Source organism: Perognathus longimembris, chromosome 5 (assembly GCF_023159225.1).
Source record: "Perognathus longimembris pacificus isolate PPM17 chromosome 5, ASM2315922v1, whole genome shotgun sequence".
Taxonomy (NCBI): Eukaryota; Metazoa; Chordata; class Mammalia; order Rodentia; family Heteromyidae; genus Perognathus; species Perognathus longimembris.
Window position 1 is genome coordinate 41,571,847 of NC_063165.1, and position 17,705 is coordinate 41,589,551.

A 17,705-nucleotide genomic window follows, 5' to 3' on the forward strand; every position below is an offset into this window, starting at 1 on the left:
CAGTAGAGTAAAGTCAGGGAAACGCAGTGAACACATCCTATCAGTATCAGAGCCCTGAGCATTGCACCCCTGCCCTGAACTTTTCACAGAAGGGCTGACTTTTTAAAAAGCACAGTAAGACTGAAAGTTTAAAAACAGTAGATTAACAAATAGTCACCCAACACTCCTGTACCTGTAACCACATTGCTTTGTTTATTTGTAAATGTGTTTCTCTCATAGTCTTTATTGTGGCTCACTCTATGCAGTCTTTGTACTTGTTAGGAGCTTTACATTGTTGACATTACCTTTTTTTTTTTTTTCCCCCTGAGAGCTTCATCTATTGACATTGCTTTTGCTGAACTCAGGTTTTTCAAGACCCACTTCTCTCCTAGGCTCAGTTTCACCTTGCCATCTGTAGTTGGCCAGTTTTGGTCACAGAAGAGGCCACATCTGCCTCCTGTAGGCCTCTTGGTCGGAAGTATGCACCGCTGGTTGCTCCTGCTATGGGCACAGGGGCTGGGGCAGGCTGTCCTCCTCACCTCAGGTAAGGGTTACAAATCCAGCAGAGCAGGGGAGAGGGAAGAAGGCCAAACGCAGTGCAGAGCAGGACTGGAGACCCTGCTACAGCTGTTGAGGGAAGGGAATATGGATGTGAGTCCTCATATGAGAAGAGGCAGGGTCTGAGCAGATGAACTTCAGATGCAGAGGGCACAGGTGAGGGACTGTAGATTTTCAAGGTTGGGGGTCCTGACTGGCCAGTGCAAGAAAGGAAGTGGGGGAGGAGAAGAAACTAAGAGAGGGGCAAGGTGGAAAAATTCTCAGTTGGCCTTCAGAAGCTCATTCTTGCTCTGCCTCCTGTTTTTTGACAGACCTTCCAGAAAAACATTGCAGGTAGTTTTCTGTGGATGAAAAATGTCTCCTTCATAGCTTCCAGAGTCACAGACTGAATTTTGTTAAGTTTAGTTCTTCTATATTAAAAATCTTAAACAAATATTTCAGAGGAATAGAGGCCATAGTGCTTAATGGTAGCATAGCTGGGCATCAGTGGCTCACTCTGTAATTTTAGCTACCGAGGAGGCTGAGATCTGAGGATCACAGTTTGAAACCAGGCCCAGCATACAAACCTGAAAATTTTATCTCCAATTAATCACCAAAGAAAATAAAGTAGGAAGTGAAGCTGTGGTTCAAGTGGTAGAGTGCCAATCTACTTCAGCAAAAAAGCTCAGGGACAGCATGCAGATCCTGAGTCTTAGCCTCAGTAAAGGCAAAAAGAAAAAAGAAAAGAAAAGAAAGAAAAACAGAAGAAGGCAAACCAACAGAAAACCTTGTAGTACAAATTAATGAGCCTTCTGAGGGTAGCGGGGTGTTCAGGGTGCTAGGGAGTGATATACTCAAGAGGTAGTTTTTTTCCTGAGAGAGCAATTTCTTGCTAAGTAAGTCTCATTTCCTGAAGACATTTCTAGGCACCCTACATGGCAATCCACCAAATAACAGGATTTAATTGAAAGGGCAGGGGCTAGGCATCTGAAGGACTTGTAGAAGCAGAACATGTGGTGTTGGAAGAGGGCTTATGTCCTGTCGCAGGGAGAGAAGACAGCGAGCGAGTCATGAAGCCGTGTAGCAGCATGCTCTGATAGGGCAAAACACACAGTCATGGAGCCATATGCCAAGCACCGGAGGTGTTAATTATATAACATGGACAGAGAGTGTGCAAGGAACAGAGGTTGCTGTGAGTTGGGGTCCTCCAAGGAGTGGTGAGAAGGGCATCTCTGATGAGCTTCCAAGTGGGTGGGAGCTGGGGGGGGGGTGGATGGCGCAGATAGAAGATCTGGAAGCAGGGATGGTGAGCTAGACTGGAATGGAGGTACATGGAGACATGGAGAACATGAAGACTAGAAAACAGCCAACGGCTGGGGCAGGGAGCCTAGGAGGACAGGCACCCAGAAGACAAGTCTTACCATGAGGAATCAGGAAATGGCCTGTGGACTTTGACAGAGCAGAACTGACTGGAGAAGAGGTCATTCCTGGGCCTCTTGGAATCTCTCCATGAAGGCTGCAGGCTGGCTGCTGGCCCGGGATTCATGTGTGTTTTTCCCTCTCCCCTAGGAGCTAGGACAGGCATACTAATAACAAAAGGGAACATTTCTGCAGAGGAAGGTGACTCTGTCCTCTTACAATGCCTCCTTTCCTCCACCATGGCTAATGTGACTCAGGTCAACTGGGAGCAACAGGAGCAACTTCTGGCCGTTTTCCACACTGCTTATGGGTGGTATGTGGACCCAAGCTTCAGGGAGCGGGTGATTCCGCACCCCAGCTTGGGCCTCACCTTTCTGTCACTGACGAGGAATGACACCGGGGAGTACTTGTGTATCTACCATACCTTCCCTGATGGGATTTACCAGGGAAGAATCTTCCTGGAGGTCCGAGTTCGCTCAGGTATGCCTTCTGCAGAAGGGTGGCTGACAAACCTTCTCTAGCATAGAAAATGCTATCTTGGAAATCTCTTGGGGGAAAAGGGCTTCTCAATTCTGGAGTGCATTTGTTTTTACCAAAGTTATTATTATTTTTAAAGAGAATAGGGATGTCCAGTGCTGGTGGCTCATGCTTGTAATCCTAGCTACTCAGGAAGCTGGGATCTGAATATTGTGGTTCAAAGCCAGCTTGGGCAGGAAAGTCCACAAGACTCTTACCTCCTATTAATCATAGAAAATGCTGGAAGTGGTACTGTGGCTCAAGTGGTAGAGGGCTAATCTCTAGCAAAAGGAGCCTGGGCTCAGGCCCAGAGTTCAAGCCCCAGGATAGGCAAAAAAAAAAAAAAATCAGCTTCCTGAGAACAGATACACTCACAAATATACATTAATATGCATATATATTATATATTATACTATAGCATATATGTACACACAGATATATATGTATATATACATATATAGAGAGAGAGAGAGAATGAGGTAAAGGTGAGGGAGAGGGGAAGAAAGAGAGATGAAATCAGACTTTATGGGTAGAGCTTGAATGCGGTGTTCCAGAAGCACCTGCATCCTTGTCATGTATAGCTATGACTGAGAACGACAGACTTTTGCATAGGAAGCATGTCCTTAAAATTAATTTATTCATTTTTATTGTCATTATAAAGATGATGTACAGAGGGGTTTGTTACATAATTCAGGTTAAGAGTATATTCCTTTTCAGACAAATGTCACTCCTTCCCTCATTCTTTCCCAGGTTTTCCTTCCCATTCCCACCCACAAGTTGTACAGTTCATTTTCAACATAATGTCCAGTGAGTACCACTGCTGTATTGGTTCACCCTTTGTCACCCCATTTCTTTGCCCCTCTTACCCTCCTAAGACAAATAAGTGAACAAACAAGACAAGAAGAAAAGAAAACAAAAAACAGCAACAAAGAAAAAAAACCTCTTGTTTTCATTTCCTGGAGTTAATTTTGATAAATATTATTTTGTAGGCTCAGCGGCACTTAGGCATTGTGCCTTTGTGTTCCTCTCCTAAGTGAGTCCTCCTTTGGTCTCACTGTGGGAATATCTAGAATTCCATATAATTTCTTATGTCCCTGGGTGTTTTACATTTAGCTTCTGCATATGAAAGAAAGTACGTCTTATCTGTGGACAGGACCAGGTAACGTAGTTACATGCAAAAGATCACCCTGTACTGGTTTAGTATCAGTCCTACAAATTAGAATTACTCCTTAATGTTTGTAAAGATTACAGCTGGTAAGAGAAAAAAACAGAAAGTAAACAAAACCAAAACAGAAAACAAGGCACTGACATTTTAAGTGTACCACAATTGACATTTGTGAGGTACTTCAGAATTGTCATCCACCTGGGCACTTAAGCCAGTTCTAAAAGTTTGAAAATACGTCTCAAATTATATTATAGCACAGTGGTTAAGAGCTCAGACTCTGATACTAGAGGGTGTCTAGTCCCTATTATCTGTTTGGGTCCAAATCCTGCTGTGTTGTTCACCTCAGAGAAGATGTAGATCTCTTCCTCACCTGTGAAGTGTGAACAGGTATAAGACACTGAGGTGCTGATATAGAGTTGACTTACCCACTGCTAGAAAATGCCCCTAAGACAGTGCCAGAAACCCAGTAAACATATAAATGTTGACAGTGAATATTATTCTTGGTGATCTCTTGCTCATGCATTCATTCATGTTGCAAATATCATTGAGCCTCTACTATGCGTCAAGACCTGGGAAACAGCAAGGCCAGACTCCAGGGTTTCACACCTAGTGGGAAAGAAGTGTTGTAGGGCACAAGACAAAGGGGAACACTGTGCTTTTTCTTGTGTAATATGATATTAATTTTATTTTGCATTCTAGTTAAAAGGGATGACATTGATCAAGATTCATTGCATTCATAAACTGCTTTGTTGAATGTCAACTCCTTTATACAATTACTGAGGGATAATAAAAATATATGAAAAAAGGAAACAATGATATGTAGATATGAAGTATGGAAAAAGAAAATGTTTGTTTTCTGGATGACACTATGTGTTTCATGACATAATGACTGAAAATGACTTTGTTGAATAGAGGGAAAGAGACCTACAGTGGTTTTCTTCTGGGTCAGGTTCCGGAGGCATGCCACTACTTGGGACATCTGTCATTGATGTTATGACAGGCCAGGTAGATGCTGTGTTGTGCCAAGAGTTGGGCTCAATGATTTCAGTGTTGAGATTAGAGGAAGAGCCTGGGCCAACCTTGATCTCTGAGCAGGATAACCTGGGCTTCTGGGTGGGGTTGGGAGACAGCCTTGACACTTACTCTATTTGTTGTCTTCTCTCTAGTGAGTAAGAGCAGTACCTGGGTCCTTGTTCTACTGCTGGGAGCCATGGCCACAGTGCTGGGGGTCATCTGCATGGCAGTTATCAGGGTGGTCATATTGCCAAGAAAGGTAATGGTTCTTCCTGCAAATCCAGTCCTAGACACCTCCATCCCTGCCTCCCTGCTCTGTCAGGCCCCCTTGCTTCCCAGAGAGAGAGAGACCCGGATACAACCTGGCCCATACGACTTGTCCCTTCCACTTACTCTGCTTTTCCGTGCACTTCTTTGTGGTCCTCTGGGTTCCTTTTCCAGGCTCTGAGCTCCTGAAAGGTTGGACCTCTATCCTTCCTGTCTTGATGTCTGTCTGTCACTTATAGTTACTACTTTCTGCCTGTCGCTGTTGTGAGTAGGTATCTGCTGTGAGTCTCAGGTATCTTAGCATGTGTCTACTGTATGCTAGGACTTTGGGGATAGCACCTCATTTAATTCCCCACTTTTTGGTAGTACTGGGTAACCCAGTACCCTCAACTTAGTAAAGGTCTACATTTTAGTATTAATCTTTTAGCATTTTTACATTTTCCTGGGTTATGCAAGAATCTTAAACTCATTAAAAAAAATCTCCCTCCCTCTCCAACTTATTACTATCATTGTCAGGTCTTTTAATTATCTCTATACTTTTGACAAGTAAATTATTATTATTGTTTTATGAGTCAATATTCACTTCAATCTATCCCTCCTATAATTCTACATACTATCCTGAATGTTCTGTTGTGTAAGTAGGATTTGTAGGAAGCCAACAGCGATGATTATCTCAAAGGCATGCAAAGTCATGGCTTAGGGAGCCAACAACAAAGTTCATCCTTGCACGCCCATAGCTTAGGGAACTGACAACAAAGTTCATGGCTATGTTGTTATCTCAAGCACGTGGCTTACTTGAAAGACAGCACTAATCCGGAGATGTTTTATTATGTCCACAAGAGTCTGTTTTATGTAAACCATTCAACCTTATCTTGTTTTACTGCCATTTGTTACCAACTTCAGGGCCTTCTTGTTTTCATTTTTTTTTTTTTTTGGCCAGTCCTGGGTCTTGGACTCAGGGCCTGAGCACTGTCCCTGGCTTCTTCCTGCTCAAGGCTAGCACTCTGCCACCTGAGCCACAGCGCCCCTTCTGGCCGTTTTCCATATATGTGGTGCTGGGGAATCGAACCGAGAGCTTCATGTGTAGGAGGCCAGCACTCTTGCCACTAGGCCATATTCCCAGCCCTCTTGTTTTCTTAAACTTTAGTTAATCCTATGCCACTCCCTGGTTCCTAAACTGTATATAAGCTGGAAGTTAAGAATAAACTGGGCTGCAATCTTGAGTTACGGTCTTGAGCTACAGACCACCCGAACCCCATCGTTTGTCTTTTGTCTTTTGTCTCTTGTATCTTTCTTTTGCTTTAATCCTCGCCCCCTCAATCAGGATTCCCTTTCATTGTCGGCTGGCTCCGGCAAGAATTGGGTTTTATTATTTTTTCCATTTGAAGAACACCTGAGAGTAGTCATTTAGCTCAGGTCTACTGGTCGTGGATTATTTTGGTTTCTGTTTGTCTAAAATTGTTTATAACCATTGAATTAACAATGATATATTTGTTTAGCTAGGTATAGAATTCTGTGCTGGCAATTACTTTCTTTTAGCATGTGGAAAATATTTTCCCACTGTTTACCTTTCTGTGGTTTTATTGGGAATTTAAATATTCTACCCCTTTTGTTCCTTTTTTAAAATGTCTTTGGTTTTCAGAAATTATACAGTGATGTACTTAGGCGTGGTTATCTTGCTGTTTATTTCATTTGGAGTTTGATGATTTCTGTCGATTGGGAATCAATCCTAGCCATTATCTCACCATATATATTATTTCAGTACTTTTTTGCTTTTCTCTTTTTCTAGAGCTCTAAGTACCAGTATTGTAGACATTTTCTGTTTTGTCACAATGTCTCTTAGTCTCTTTTTTGTGTATTTTTTAAATCCATTTGTCTCATTATATTTTAGAGTGGATGTTCTCTCCTGACATACCTTCCAGTTAACTAAGTATCTCCTTTGATGTGTCTAATCTTTAAGTACTATACAGTCTATCAAAATCCCCACCCTTGCTTTTGAATTTTTTGAAAATGTTAATTGTTTTGAAGTGTCTGCCTAATAATCCTATTAATTGGTACTCTTGGGACTTTTTCTGTTATCTATTTTTACCTGTTTATTGGTTATATCTTGTCTTCTTGACTGATTTTTTTTTAATTGTGTGCTGTAAATGCTACATGCAAAACGGATGCAATATTCTCCCCAGAGTACTTCCTCTGTATCTGACAGGTGCCTCATCTGAGGCTCCAACTATCTCTGTCACCAGAATTAAATCAGGCTGGAGAGGGTAGGGGTTGGATTTCCAGTTCTGCTATTCCTTTACTCCTCAGATGTAGTCTTTAGGATTTCACCTATGGTGCTTTCCAGTCTCCCCTCCTTGGTAGTTTCTGATTCCCAAATGCTCACACATTCCACATGGGTACATCCCTAATTTCTTCAAACAGATTTTTTTTAAAAAAATATTTTCATCATCTTTTCTAGTTGTTCCCAGTAGAAGGATGAGTTCAAAGCAGCACAGTCAAGCAGAGCGCCACCAGAAGCACCACTTCTCTTTTTGATGTTATATGTCATACACCTCCATTTTAAGTATGACTTCTGCCGGATGAGAAGATGTAGCTGGCCTAATGGCTCTGCTGTGTCAGGACATTTTACTGGAGTCCCAGGTTCCAGGTCCATTCCTGATTCCTGGCTACCTTTGATTCTCTCTTGACCTAATATCAGTCTGAATGACAGAGGGAGTTGGATAACTCCCTAGTCTTTGGCCCTGGTTCTATATTGCTTTTGTACAGTGAATTCTTGCCCTCGTTCCCTTTCGTCTCCTAAAAAAGGATCACATTCTGATTTTCTTTTCATTCAAATTTAACTTGTTTGATTTTTTCCTTTCCTTTCCTTTTCTTTCTTTCTCCTTTTTCCTTCCTTTCTCTCTCACTTTTTCTTCCTACCTTCTCTTTCTTTCTCTCCCCTCTTTCCTTCCTTTTTTCCCTCCCTCCCTCCTGCTCTTCTTCCCTTCTTTCTTTTCTTCTCTTTCTTTCTTTCCCTCTTTCTCTCTCTTTCTTATTCTTTCTTTCTTTCTCCTCCCCTCCTTCCTTTCCTCTCTCCCTTCCTCCTTTTCTTCTTCCCTTCCTTCCATTCTGCTCTCTCTCTCTCTCTCGCTCTTTCTCTTGAAGACCCTAAAGACATCTCCAAGTTTGAGATGGGATGAATTGTACAAACTAGAATTGCTTAATAAGAGAGTATCATTGAGGTCATTTAGACCTCAAGACATTTAGCATTTTTATTTTGTTCATTTATTAAATTTATTTTTATTATCTTTAAGTAGTTATACAAAGTAGTTCCAATTCGTGTCAATTTATGAGTACAATGAATCTTATGTAGTGTCACCTCTTTGGTTATTTTCCTCTGTCTATTCCAATCCCACGTATCTTTTCAAGTTACCTAGTTTCATTCATATATAGGTATATATTGAGTGTTATGACTGTTTTCACCCACCATTCCTCTCTCCATTTATTTGCCCTTTTCCCTATTATGCTCTACCCATATTTTTCATTTTAAACAACTTTAGAGCTATACTGTTGCCTTTAACTGCCCCCCATGCTTATTTTTTATTTGGATTGTGCTTTATTCTGCTATGATTTTTCTGCTATAATTTTCTGCACAGTCATATCTGTTATCAGTTATGAGTTTTGGACTATTTTTGGTGGTATTGAGGTTTTGAACTTAGGACCTCATGCTTGTGAAGCAGGAGCTTTATGACTGAGCCATGCTCCAACTTTGATCTTGGAATTTTAGTCTAATACTTTCTTTCTAATTCTGTCAATTTTCTGGGTAGATAAACTTACTCTATATTCCTTAACTACCATCAGTAGCAAGGGTAATGGTATAATAAATAACATTTTCTTTACATACATTTGTTTTCTCCAAACCTGTTCTACAAACAAAGAGAATCTAAGACCTTTCACTGTAATCTATTTGACCAAGAAGAGGTTGGAGTGTATATAGAGAAATGTCTGAACCACTCTCCTAAGTGAACTGCAAATTTATCAATAGTGCTTGAGGCATCTGTTGGATCTTAGTTCCGTGGGAGCTATAGAAAGTCTCCAAACAGTAGAAAAACCTCACACAGGAGGTGATTTCTCTTGAAAATCACCTAAGCCTTTATCTCAGTAGATAGTTGCCTAGCATACCAACTTGTCTGCAAATATTTCATCTTATCATTCAAACCCTCACTTCCTGGTTATGTGGCCAACCTTGAGGCTATGAGCCTACTTGATTCACATTTCTTTATCAGTCACAGATCTAGTTGAACAGGGTGTCAGGGAGCCAGAAGTGGCTGAGGTGTGGCTGGTGCTGTCAAGAAATCCAATGAATGAGCTGTAATATTTTTCTATGTGTCTTGGCGATTATGATAGACATGACTAGGAAATGGGGCTTCTAAGGGAAGGTGAAAATGAGAGAAATGATTGGCCAGAGGCAACAGATGATGAGCATAACTGATATCCCAGCTGGGCAGGGAACGGCATTGGGTTGGTAACTGTCCTCTGCAGTCATCAGCATTCTGCAGCTCTGAGATAGAAAGATTAAAGGTTCTTTGCAGATAGCAGAACATGATTTCCTGTTAGGATTCAAGGCTGGTTAATTTTATGCCAAGCAACCAGACAAGCTTTGCCCATCACAGAGGTTGCAAAAGGAGAAAAGTTACACAGAGTCAGTCAGTAGCTTTCAAGTCCTGTTGCTCACGTCTATGGTGTTTTAATCACTTGCCCTCCATTTCACAGCCTCATTTCTTCTAGTTCAGGTCTCTGCTTCTTTGTATAGTTTGGTTAGAGTCTCTAGTGGTTTTGTTTCCTTCTCTCCTCACTCGTAGTACTTCACAATTGCATTCATCAAGGTTCCAGCGGGGTACCCATAACTCTCTGAAATAGGTTGGTGCAGGACAGTTGCATAATAGGATTTACAAAAATCTAGGCAGAATATAAGGAAGCCATAGTATTGATAGTTGTGTTTCATAACAATCCCGTTATTTTGGGAGAGGATAAGGAGTTTCTACTAGAACTTGGAAGGAAATAAAGAGTACATGTGAAGATTATGTCTTAAGAAATGTCATCTTCCTTTGATCACAACCAGTTGAAAGCCACCAAGTAGTGCTCTCCCTTCCTCACTCCCTCTCCTGTTTCTCTGCATGGCAGATAAGGAACTATTGGTGCAGTTTTCATAGACTGAGGTTGTGCTAGTTTACAGAATAAAGTGGAGATCGTTGGTAATTGGAACAGAGGGACAAATGGACCATATTTACACCAGAGATGGGGCAAGGCATGTGGCCATAGGAGTCGCTAGCTTTGCTTTCTCTCATGTATTCTTGATATTTTTTGGATTACATGTATAAGCAATGCTCTTCTTGGTGGTACATCTACATTTCTCCTAGAACACAGTGCTCTTTTAATCATCTTAATATTCATGTGACTCCGGCTTCCTTGGTTCTATAATTACATCCTCTTGATTTCTTGAGTGCTGCCATTTTCCTGCTGCCACTTAGGATCTCCCCATCCTCATTGCTGCTAGGAATCCAGTTGCACGGAAGTGTCTTCTAGCACTGCCCCAGCATTTAGAAGAGAGATACCACTGAACTTCTCACCTCTGCTGGCACTCTCCTCCTAGCACATTCTTTCTCACCTTAGTAGAAGATGTGTTCTCTGGATTTGCTCCAGAAGATCCAATACAATCAGCTGCTGGATTTTTGAAATCATTTAGTGAAGGGATTGGCAGCGTTTCTCTGGTGAGCACCAGACAGAAAATTTTCTAGGCTTTGTGGACTGTATGGACTCTATTGTAACAGTAGTGTGAGAACACAATGCATAATATACAAATGAATATGCCTCTGTTCCAGTAAGCCCTCATTTATAAACACTGACATGTCATAAAACATTACTCTTCTTTTAAAAAAAACTATCCACTTGAAAATGGAAAAATGTGGACTGAACAAAAAAGTAGCAGTGGACCATGAGCTGATCTTGGTCCCTGATTTCACAGGGCTATTCTAGAATTCTTCCTCTGTGAGAATTTTATGTCCTTCTTTTGCAATTTTCCAAAGCAGTGTTAGTATCTCTTTTGAAAGTAGTATCTTAGGGACTTGTCTCCTAGGGGCCCTGTCAGGTGTCAAATTTTCAGTCATCGGATGTGTCCCAATATTATTAAGTTTTCCTTGATCTAACCTTACAGTCTACTAGACTTGCTCACTTCTGATCCAGCACCTTCAAGATTTACGCCTAGGCATCATCTCCTACCTCTTGCCAGGTTCTGTTAGCAAGGTCCTTTTGTGTACATCCTTTCCCTTCCTTTAGCTGGGTAAGTCCTTTCTCCCTTAGTGTGGGCTGATACTTTAATTAAGGGTTTCTTGGCCAGTAGCGGTGGTGGAGGCAGGTCCTACTAGGGCTTATTTTCCATTAGGAAAGTGGTAACTTCTACAGATCCAGGTGGCACAAGAGAAGCAGCTGGTTCAAGATTCTCAAAAGCATCTGGCCAGAAATGTCCACCTAGGAGTCAGAGACTGTTGCTTTCCACTGGAGACACTGATTTTGGCTTAGACCATGTGAGTACAGTGTGACTCCAGCCTTCTTTGAAATTCTTTTACTTTTACCATTAGCATCTGTGCTTGGTCCTCAGGTGCTGTAAGAATGTATTTACAAGCTACCAAGGAGTAGCTGTGCCTTTCCAGTTGGCTTTAAGTTGGTGGATAAAGCTGATCCTGTCATTTTCTCTGAGTGGCAGAAAAAAGCCACACAGTTGCAGTCTTCATAGTTCCTACTTGCCCTGTACTTCTCAAATACCAGTTCAAAATCCCCTTCCTTCTGTGTCTCATTGCATTTCACCAACACTCATGGGGTCCTCAGTGCCACCTGTGGCCGGTGACCCCCTTCCTCGTTAAGTCCTCATAGGCTGCCTGAGGCATCATGGACAGGAAGGTCTCAGAAAGTGGCTGGCATGCAAACACTGCTGCAAGTCATTTATTGTGATGGGCTTCTGAGGGTAGCTATGATGGCAGAGTAAGGCCCAAGGCTGGAGTGGATGCAGTTTCTGCCAGGGGATGTGATTTCTCGACTGATGCAAACTTACCTTCAGAGCTGTCACACCTTGAGGGAGCCGGCATTTTGGAAATTGACAGCTAGCTGCTCACCCAGTGGACTCTAGATCGAATTACCTGAGGAGGAGCAGCTGTGAGCTTACAAACTGTGTTGCTGGCATCTGAGGAATGGGAACACTCATCAGGTTGAAGAATCAAAGCAAGGCAACAGCATTCATTATGGTTCCCAACAGCCAGCCAATCGCACTGTTTAGAAGCATGATATTTTTGTTGTTGTTTTTGAAGAAAACAGACCTAGTTTGGGGTTCTAGCCTTATTTGTTAGCTGTACCATACAACTTTTCTGAGCCTCATTTTTCTCCTCTGTAAAATGGGAGTAATTGTGACACTACCCTTATATGGTTATGGATACACTTGAGTCAGTTCACATAGATACTTTATTTCTGACGTGTACTCATGGTTACCATGCATTAGGTTCCTTTATTTCTTCCAAGCATGTTACAAATATTTGCATTGTATCAGCTTATCATGAATAAATGCTATTTGCTAAGCAGTTACTGGGGAAAATGTTCCTACAGGATTTTCCATGAAGAAAGGAAAAATATGTATGTCAAGATCTTGGACGATTACTATGCCAATTCCATAGCTCACTCTCCTCACATTCTTCCTTAGGGCAATGTTTGGTATGAGGGCACGGAGCTTCAACCTGTGAGCTCCGTTTGCTTCTCCAGGACAATGCACATTCTCAGTGCATTAATCCCAGATCTAATTTAAAAAAAACACACATTATTTATAATTACAGAGTCCTCCATGCAGGGCAGAATGAAAATGGAACAGCTAGTGTTGAGATTACAAAGCAAGATATAGGACCAAGAACACACAGCCCAAAAGGACAACAGTCAACTTCTTGAGGAAGAATTGAGTAATATCTTCAAAATGGATTAGAGACACCAAAGGCTGTAGCAGTTCTTTTTTTCTTTTTTTTGCCTGTCCTGGGGCTTGGACTCAGGGCCTGACCACTGTCCTTAGCTTTGTTTAGCTCAAGGCTAGTACTGTACTACTTGAGTCACAGTGCCACTTCTGGATTTTTCTGTTTATGTGGTACTGAGGAATTGAACCTAGAGCTTCATGCATGCTAGGCAAGCACTCTACCACTAAGCCACATTCCCAGACCCTGTAGAAGTTCTTTTATGCATATCTTCATGAACAATGATAGTATTTTTCTTTCTTTATCTTAGAGTCTGTGTTTAGCTACTTCTTCTGAACATGTGTGGGTGGATGAAGCAGTATGTGGAGAGAGGCAACTGATTTGTGTACATGTTGGTGAGACCATGGTCTCTTTTTAGGAACAAATTCTTTGTTTTCTTTCCCTTCGCTCCTTCCTTCCTTCCTTCCTTCCTTCCTTCCTTCCTTCCTTCCTTCCTTCCTTCCTTCCTTCCTTCCTTCCTCTCTCTCTCCCTCTTCCTCCCTCCCCCTTTGCTCCCTCTCTCCCTCCTTCCCTCCCTCCCTCCCTCCCTTCTTTCTTCATTTTTATCAGTAGTGGGGCTTGAACTCTGGGCCTGGGCCCCGTCCCTGAGCTCTTCAAGGCTAACACTCTACCACTTGAGCCACAGCACCACTTCTGGTTTTCTGGTGGTTAACTGGAGATGAGTCTCATGGCCTTTCCTGCCTGGGATGGCTTTGAACCACGATTCTCAGATCTCAGCCTCCTGAATAGCTAGGAATACAGGCATGAACCACTGGTGCCTGGCTCAGAATTTCTGATTCCTGTTCACCGCACACATTTCCATAGTTCCTGAATCATCTGTCTCAGCTTCTCTGCATATATTAGTGCACTACACTGCCTGGTTTGACACTAGTTGAGGCTGGTGCTGGTGTTTCCTGTCCTGGAAGCAGAGAGTGACAGAGTGAGATTTGGTATGCATTTGTTGCTGTTATTTTCCAAGCCTATGGCTGTCTGTAATTCTGTCACTCAGACCTACAGTGGGGTGCAATGCGGTGGGATGCATGGCTTGCATTAGAGGAATTTTCAGTGACAGTGAGCTGACGTCAACTTTGCCCTGAGATATCTGTAAGCATTTCTCTTGCCTTCCTTTGGTGCCTGCTGTTCTTTGATTTCCTTGTCCTTATCTTCCTTCCTTCTTAACCCTCACCTACAGTGCACTCCTTTGGATGGATTGGTAGATTTGACATCCCAGATTTTCCCAAATAGATTGCATTGCTCTGTTGTTTTGCCACGATGGGTGAATCTATACTTGGCTGGAAGTGAGATGCTTTCTTTCTTTTTTTTTTTTTTTTGGCCAGTCCTGGGGCTTGGACTCAGGGCTTGAGCACCGTCCCTGGCTTCTTCTTGCTCAAGGCTAGCACTCTGCCACTTGAGCCACAGCGCCACTTCTGGCCATTTTCTGTATATGTGGTGCTGGGGAATCGAACCAAGGGCCTCATGTATACAAGGCAAGCACTCTAGCCACAAGGCCATATCCCCGGCCCAAGAGATGCTTTCTTGATTTGGCAAGTTAGGCTCTTTTAGGACAGGATGTGGGATACTATGAGAGTATGTGTGAGTGTGCGTGCATGTCTATGCACATGCATGCCTAAGAATGCATCACCGGTTTTCAGTTTGGAGTCATATATTGAATCTCTGTTATAAAGAATACAGCACAGACTCTTTTTCTGCCTGTGCATTTTAGTGTATCCCAAAGTAGACACATCAACAGTGTGGCCCCTGAGAGCATGGGAGGAAGCTAGCCCAGCTCAAAGTAAATTCCTATTCTGGTAGCTCTCTGGCATCTAAGCTTCAGATTTGGGGGTGTTTTGTTTAGGAAGCACAGCAGAAGAAGCTGAATAGGCATGATGAAGTTACAGAGGATGTTTGGAGCCATCATAATTTTTGTGAGGGGGAGTGCAATGAATTATGGATTTTTTTTGCCAGTCCTGGGCTTGAGGTCAGGGCTTGGTAGCTATCCCTGAGCTGATTCTGCTCAAGCCTACTGCTCTGCCACTTTGAGCCACAATGCCACTTCTGCCCTTTTCTGAGTAGTTTATTGGAGGTGAGAGTCTCATGGACTTGGAACCATGATCCTCAGATCTCAGCCTCCTGAGTAGCTAGGATTACAGGTATGAGCCACTGGCATTCAGTTTGAATTATGGATCTTCTTCTAGAAGAATGTACCTTTATGTAAAAGTCTTAATAGAATTTAAAGGCATTTACACATCTCCTGTTCATCCTGTGCCCTCTTGTAGACCATGTAAAGTTAAGAGAAGTGTAGTGGTGGGTGAATATGAATGCAAACATGAGAGAAGACATGGAAATGAGGAAGTGGTCAGCCTGGATGGAGGTGATGTGGATGACTAGAGAGCAGTATTACCTTTCCAGTTTCTGATAAGTTGTGCCATAAGCCAGAGTAAATCATGTCGGTAGGGGTAGGAGCAGTGTTTGGCAGAGACACCATGATTTTAAGACAAGCTGTCTGTGGGTCATCAACCAGTGATGCCCAAGTTACTGGGTGGACACCTGGTTTCATTTAGATAGAAATTTGCGATCTGAAAAGGGCAGATGGTGATTACAGATTTGTATATGAGTGAAAGGATACTGGGAGAGTACAGAGATTAGAAAAGCATCCAGCAGAATCCTGGCTTGGGGGAGCCATTGGGCTAACATCAGGCCTGCCTAAAGGCAAGGATGTGAGTTCAAAGGAAAAGGAGAATGAGGGGAAGTGATGCTATAGGAGGGGGGAAGGAAGAAATTGCTGGGGGTGTGGCTCAGTATAATAAAAATATAAGTAAATTTATCTCTACTGTCAAATGCAGTAGAAAGTAAAAAATAAAAGGGAGGACTGGATGCATGGCCCAAATGGTAGAGCACCAATCTAGCAAGCCCTGAGTTCAAACTCAGTACTGCCAAGAAAAGGAGAGAGCATAAAAAAGAAAATATAGACTGCCAGAGCTCTCTCTGAACTTAGGGAATAAGAAAGAAAGTGGTGGGAACACACTACATGGCACGTGTGACAAGGTGGTTTCGGTAGACCAGTTGGTATTTGATTTGTAGTTATAGCTAGATGAAGAAATCAAGGACTTAGGCACTTCTGTGGTAAGAACCCAAGTTTGTCACCCATGTGTCTATACGTATGCATATGAGCATGTAAGGAAGGGAGCAACTTTTCAACAATATCTTCATTTTGTTTGCTTCTAGAAGAAACCTCTCACAATCACTTCTGTGGAAAGTGGACCAAGAAGCATGCCAGCTGCGCTACAGGCACAGAGTCCCAGCATTCCCTCTTCCCCCAGAAGCTGTGTTCAGGGGGAAGCCAGCCCTGCTGGCCCCTGTGGACAGGAGAGGGAAGATGATTATGCTGAGCCACATGACTACTTTAACATCTTGAGTTACAGAAGCCTGGCGAGCCTCAGCTTCTTAGCAGACACTGATTAGTGACTAGAGACATTTTCTGCCTTTGTTGTCCAGGTGGATATATAATCCTCTGTACTGCCCAGCCTGCGTGTGCGTGTGTGTGTGTGTGTGTGTGTGTGTGTGTGTGTGTGTGTGTGTATGTATGTGTTGAGTGAACGAATGACATGCTCTTCTCCATCTCCACATCCTCCATCTTTCCTTTTCATTCTCTTTTGGCAGACTTCCAAGGGGATATCTTGTACCTTCATCATGCATTTTTATTTTTTAAAAATAGAAATCACAATAACTTGCAACTAGCGGCTCATGCCTATGATCCTAGCTACTTGGGACACTGAGATTGGGAAGATAATGGTTCAAGGCCACCCTCTGCAGAAAAGTCAGAGAGAATCCATCTCAATGGAGGGAAGCTGGATGTGGTGACACCTGCTGTCAGCTAGAACAGGAGGTCTAAAATAGATGGACGGAGGTCTAGGCATATAGGCAAAGAAGCAAGACCCAATTTTTTAAAATAACTGGTGAACAATAGGACTGGAGGCAGGGCTCATTATCAGAGCATCTGCCTGCCAAGCATAAGGTCCTGATTTCACGTTACAGTACTGTAAAAAAAAAAAATACACGCAAAGAAGATCCATGTTGGTCTGGCTTTAAATCCAATGTTTTGAGGTACTGTGGTGCTTAAAAAGTACATTCCTCATCACAGCACTGAACAAGGTGTGGTTATATAGGTGGAGGATAAGGATGGCCTAACTACAGAACCATCATCTACTCTCTTCTTGCATGGATACTCATGCACTCAAGACGTTTACGGCATGTTACCAGTCTCTATGTGTGTGTGTGGTGGGGGTGATACAAGGTTGATAGACCTTGCTTTGTGCCCTTGGGAATGTACAGGGAGGTGAAGTGGAATGAGCTCTGTGGACTCTCCTGGGAGCACAAAGGGTACAGTGAGTCTGTTCTATTGTGGAGATTCCCCGCCTCCCTCCCCCCTCCCCCAAAGCCCTGGGGAACTTTAGAAGCTAAAGTTGTTGTTGATCAAAGTCACTCAAGAAAGAAACCAACAAACCTGATTTCCATCTTGGGCAGTCATTTCAAGTCACTTTTAGAAATGATGTGGTCTGAGTCCATCTGTGATGTCCTGATACAGAGAACCATTGTCCTTTCAGATGTGCATTGAGTTTATCTCCAGGAAATACCTGTCCAGCCAAGGAGCTCAGCCATTGCTGTGCCCCAAGCTTCAACCACTCTGGGTCACTCTATTACTACTGAGACAATGAAAATAGAATCTATCTCCCATCAAAAGAAAAATTTTTTAAATTGGGAATTTTTCTTGGTGGAAAGTTTGTGTG

At 42.6% G+C, this 17,705-nt stretch overlaps 1 protein-coding gene across 1 annotated transcript; it reads left to right on the plus strand.

Moving 5' to 3' along the window:
- The first annotated feature begins 295 nt into the window (after positions 1–295).
- Tigit (T cell immunoreceptor with Ig and ITIM domains) lies at positions 296–16,477 on the plus strand. The gene is made up of 4 exons (XM_048346678.1): positions 296–523; positions 2,086–2,415; positions 4,783–4,889; positions 16,144–16,477. Exons 1-4 carry the CDS (start codon positions 460–462, stop codon positions 16,378–16,380), a joined length of 738 nt encoding a protein of 245 aa, XP_048202635.1. The 5' UTR covers positions 296–459; the 3' UTR covers positions 16,381–16,477.
- The last annotated feature ends 1,228 nt before the right edge of the window (positions 16,478–17,705 follow it).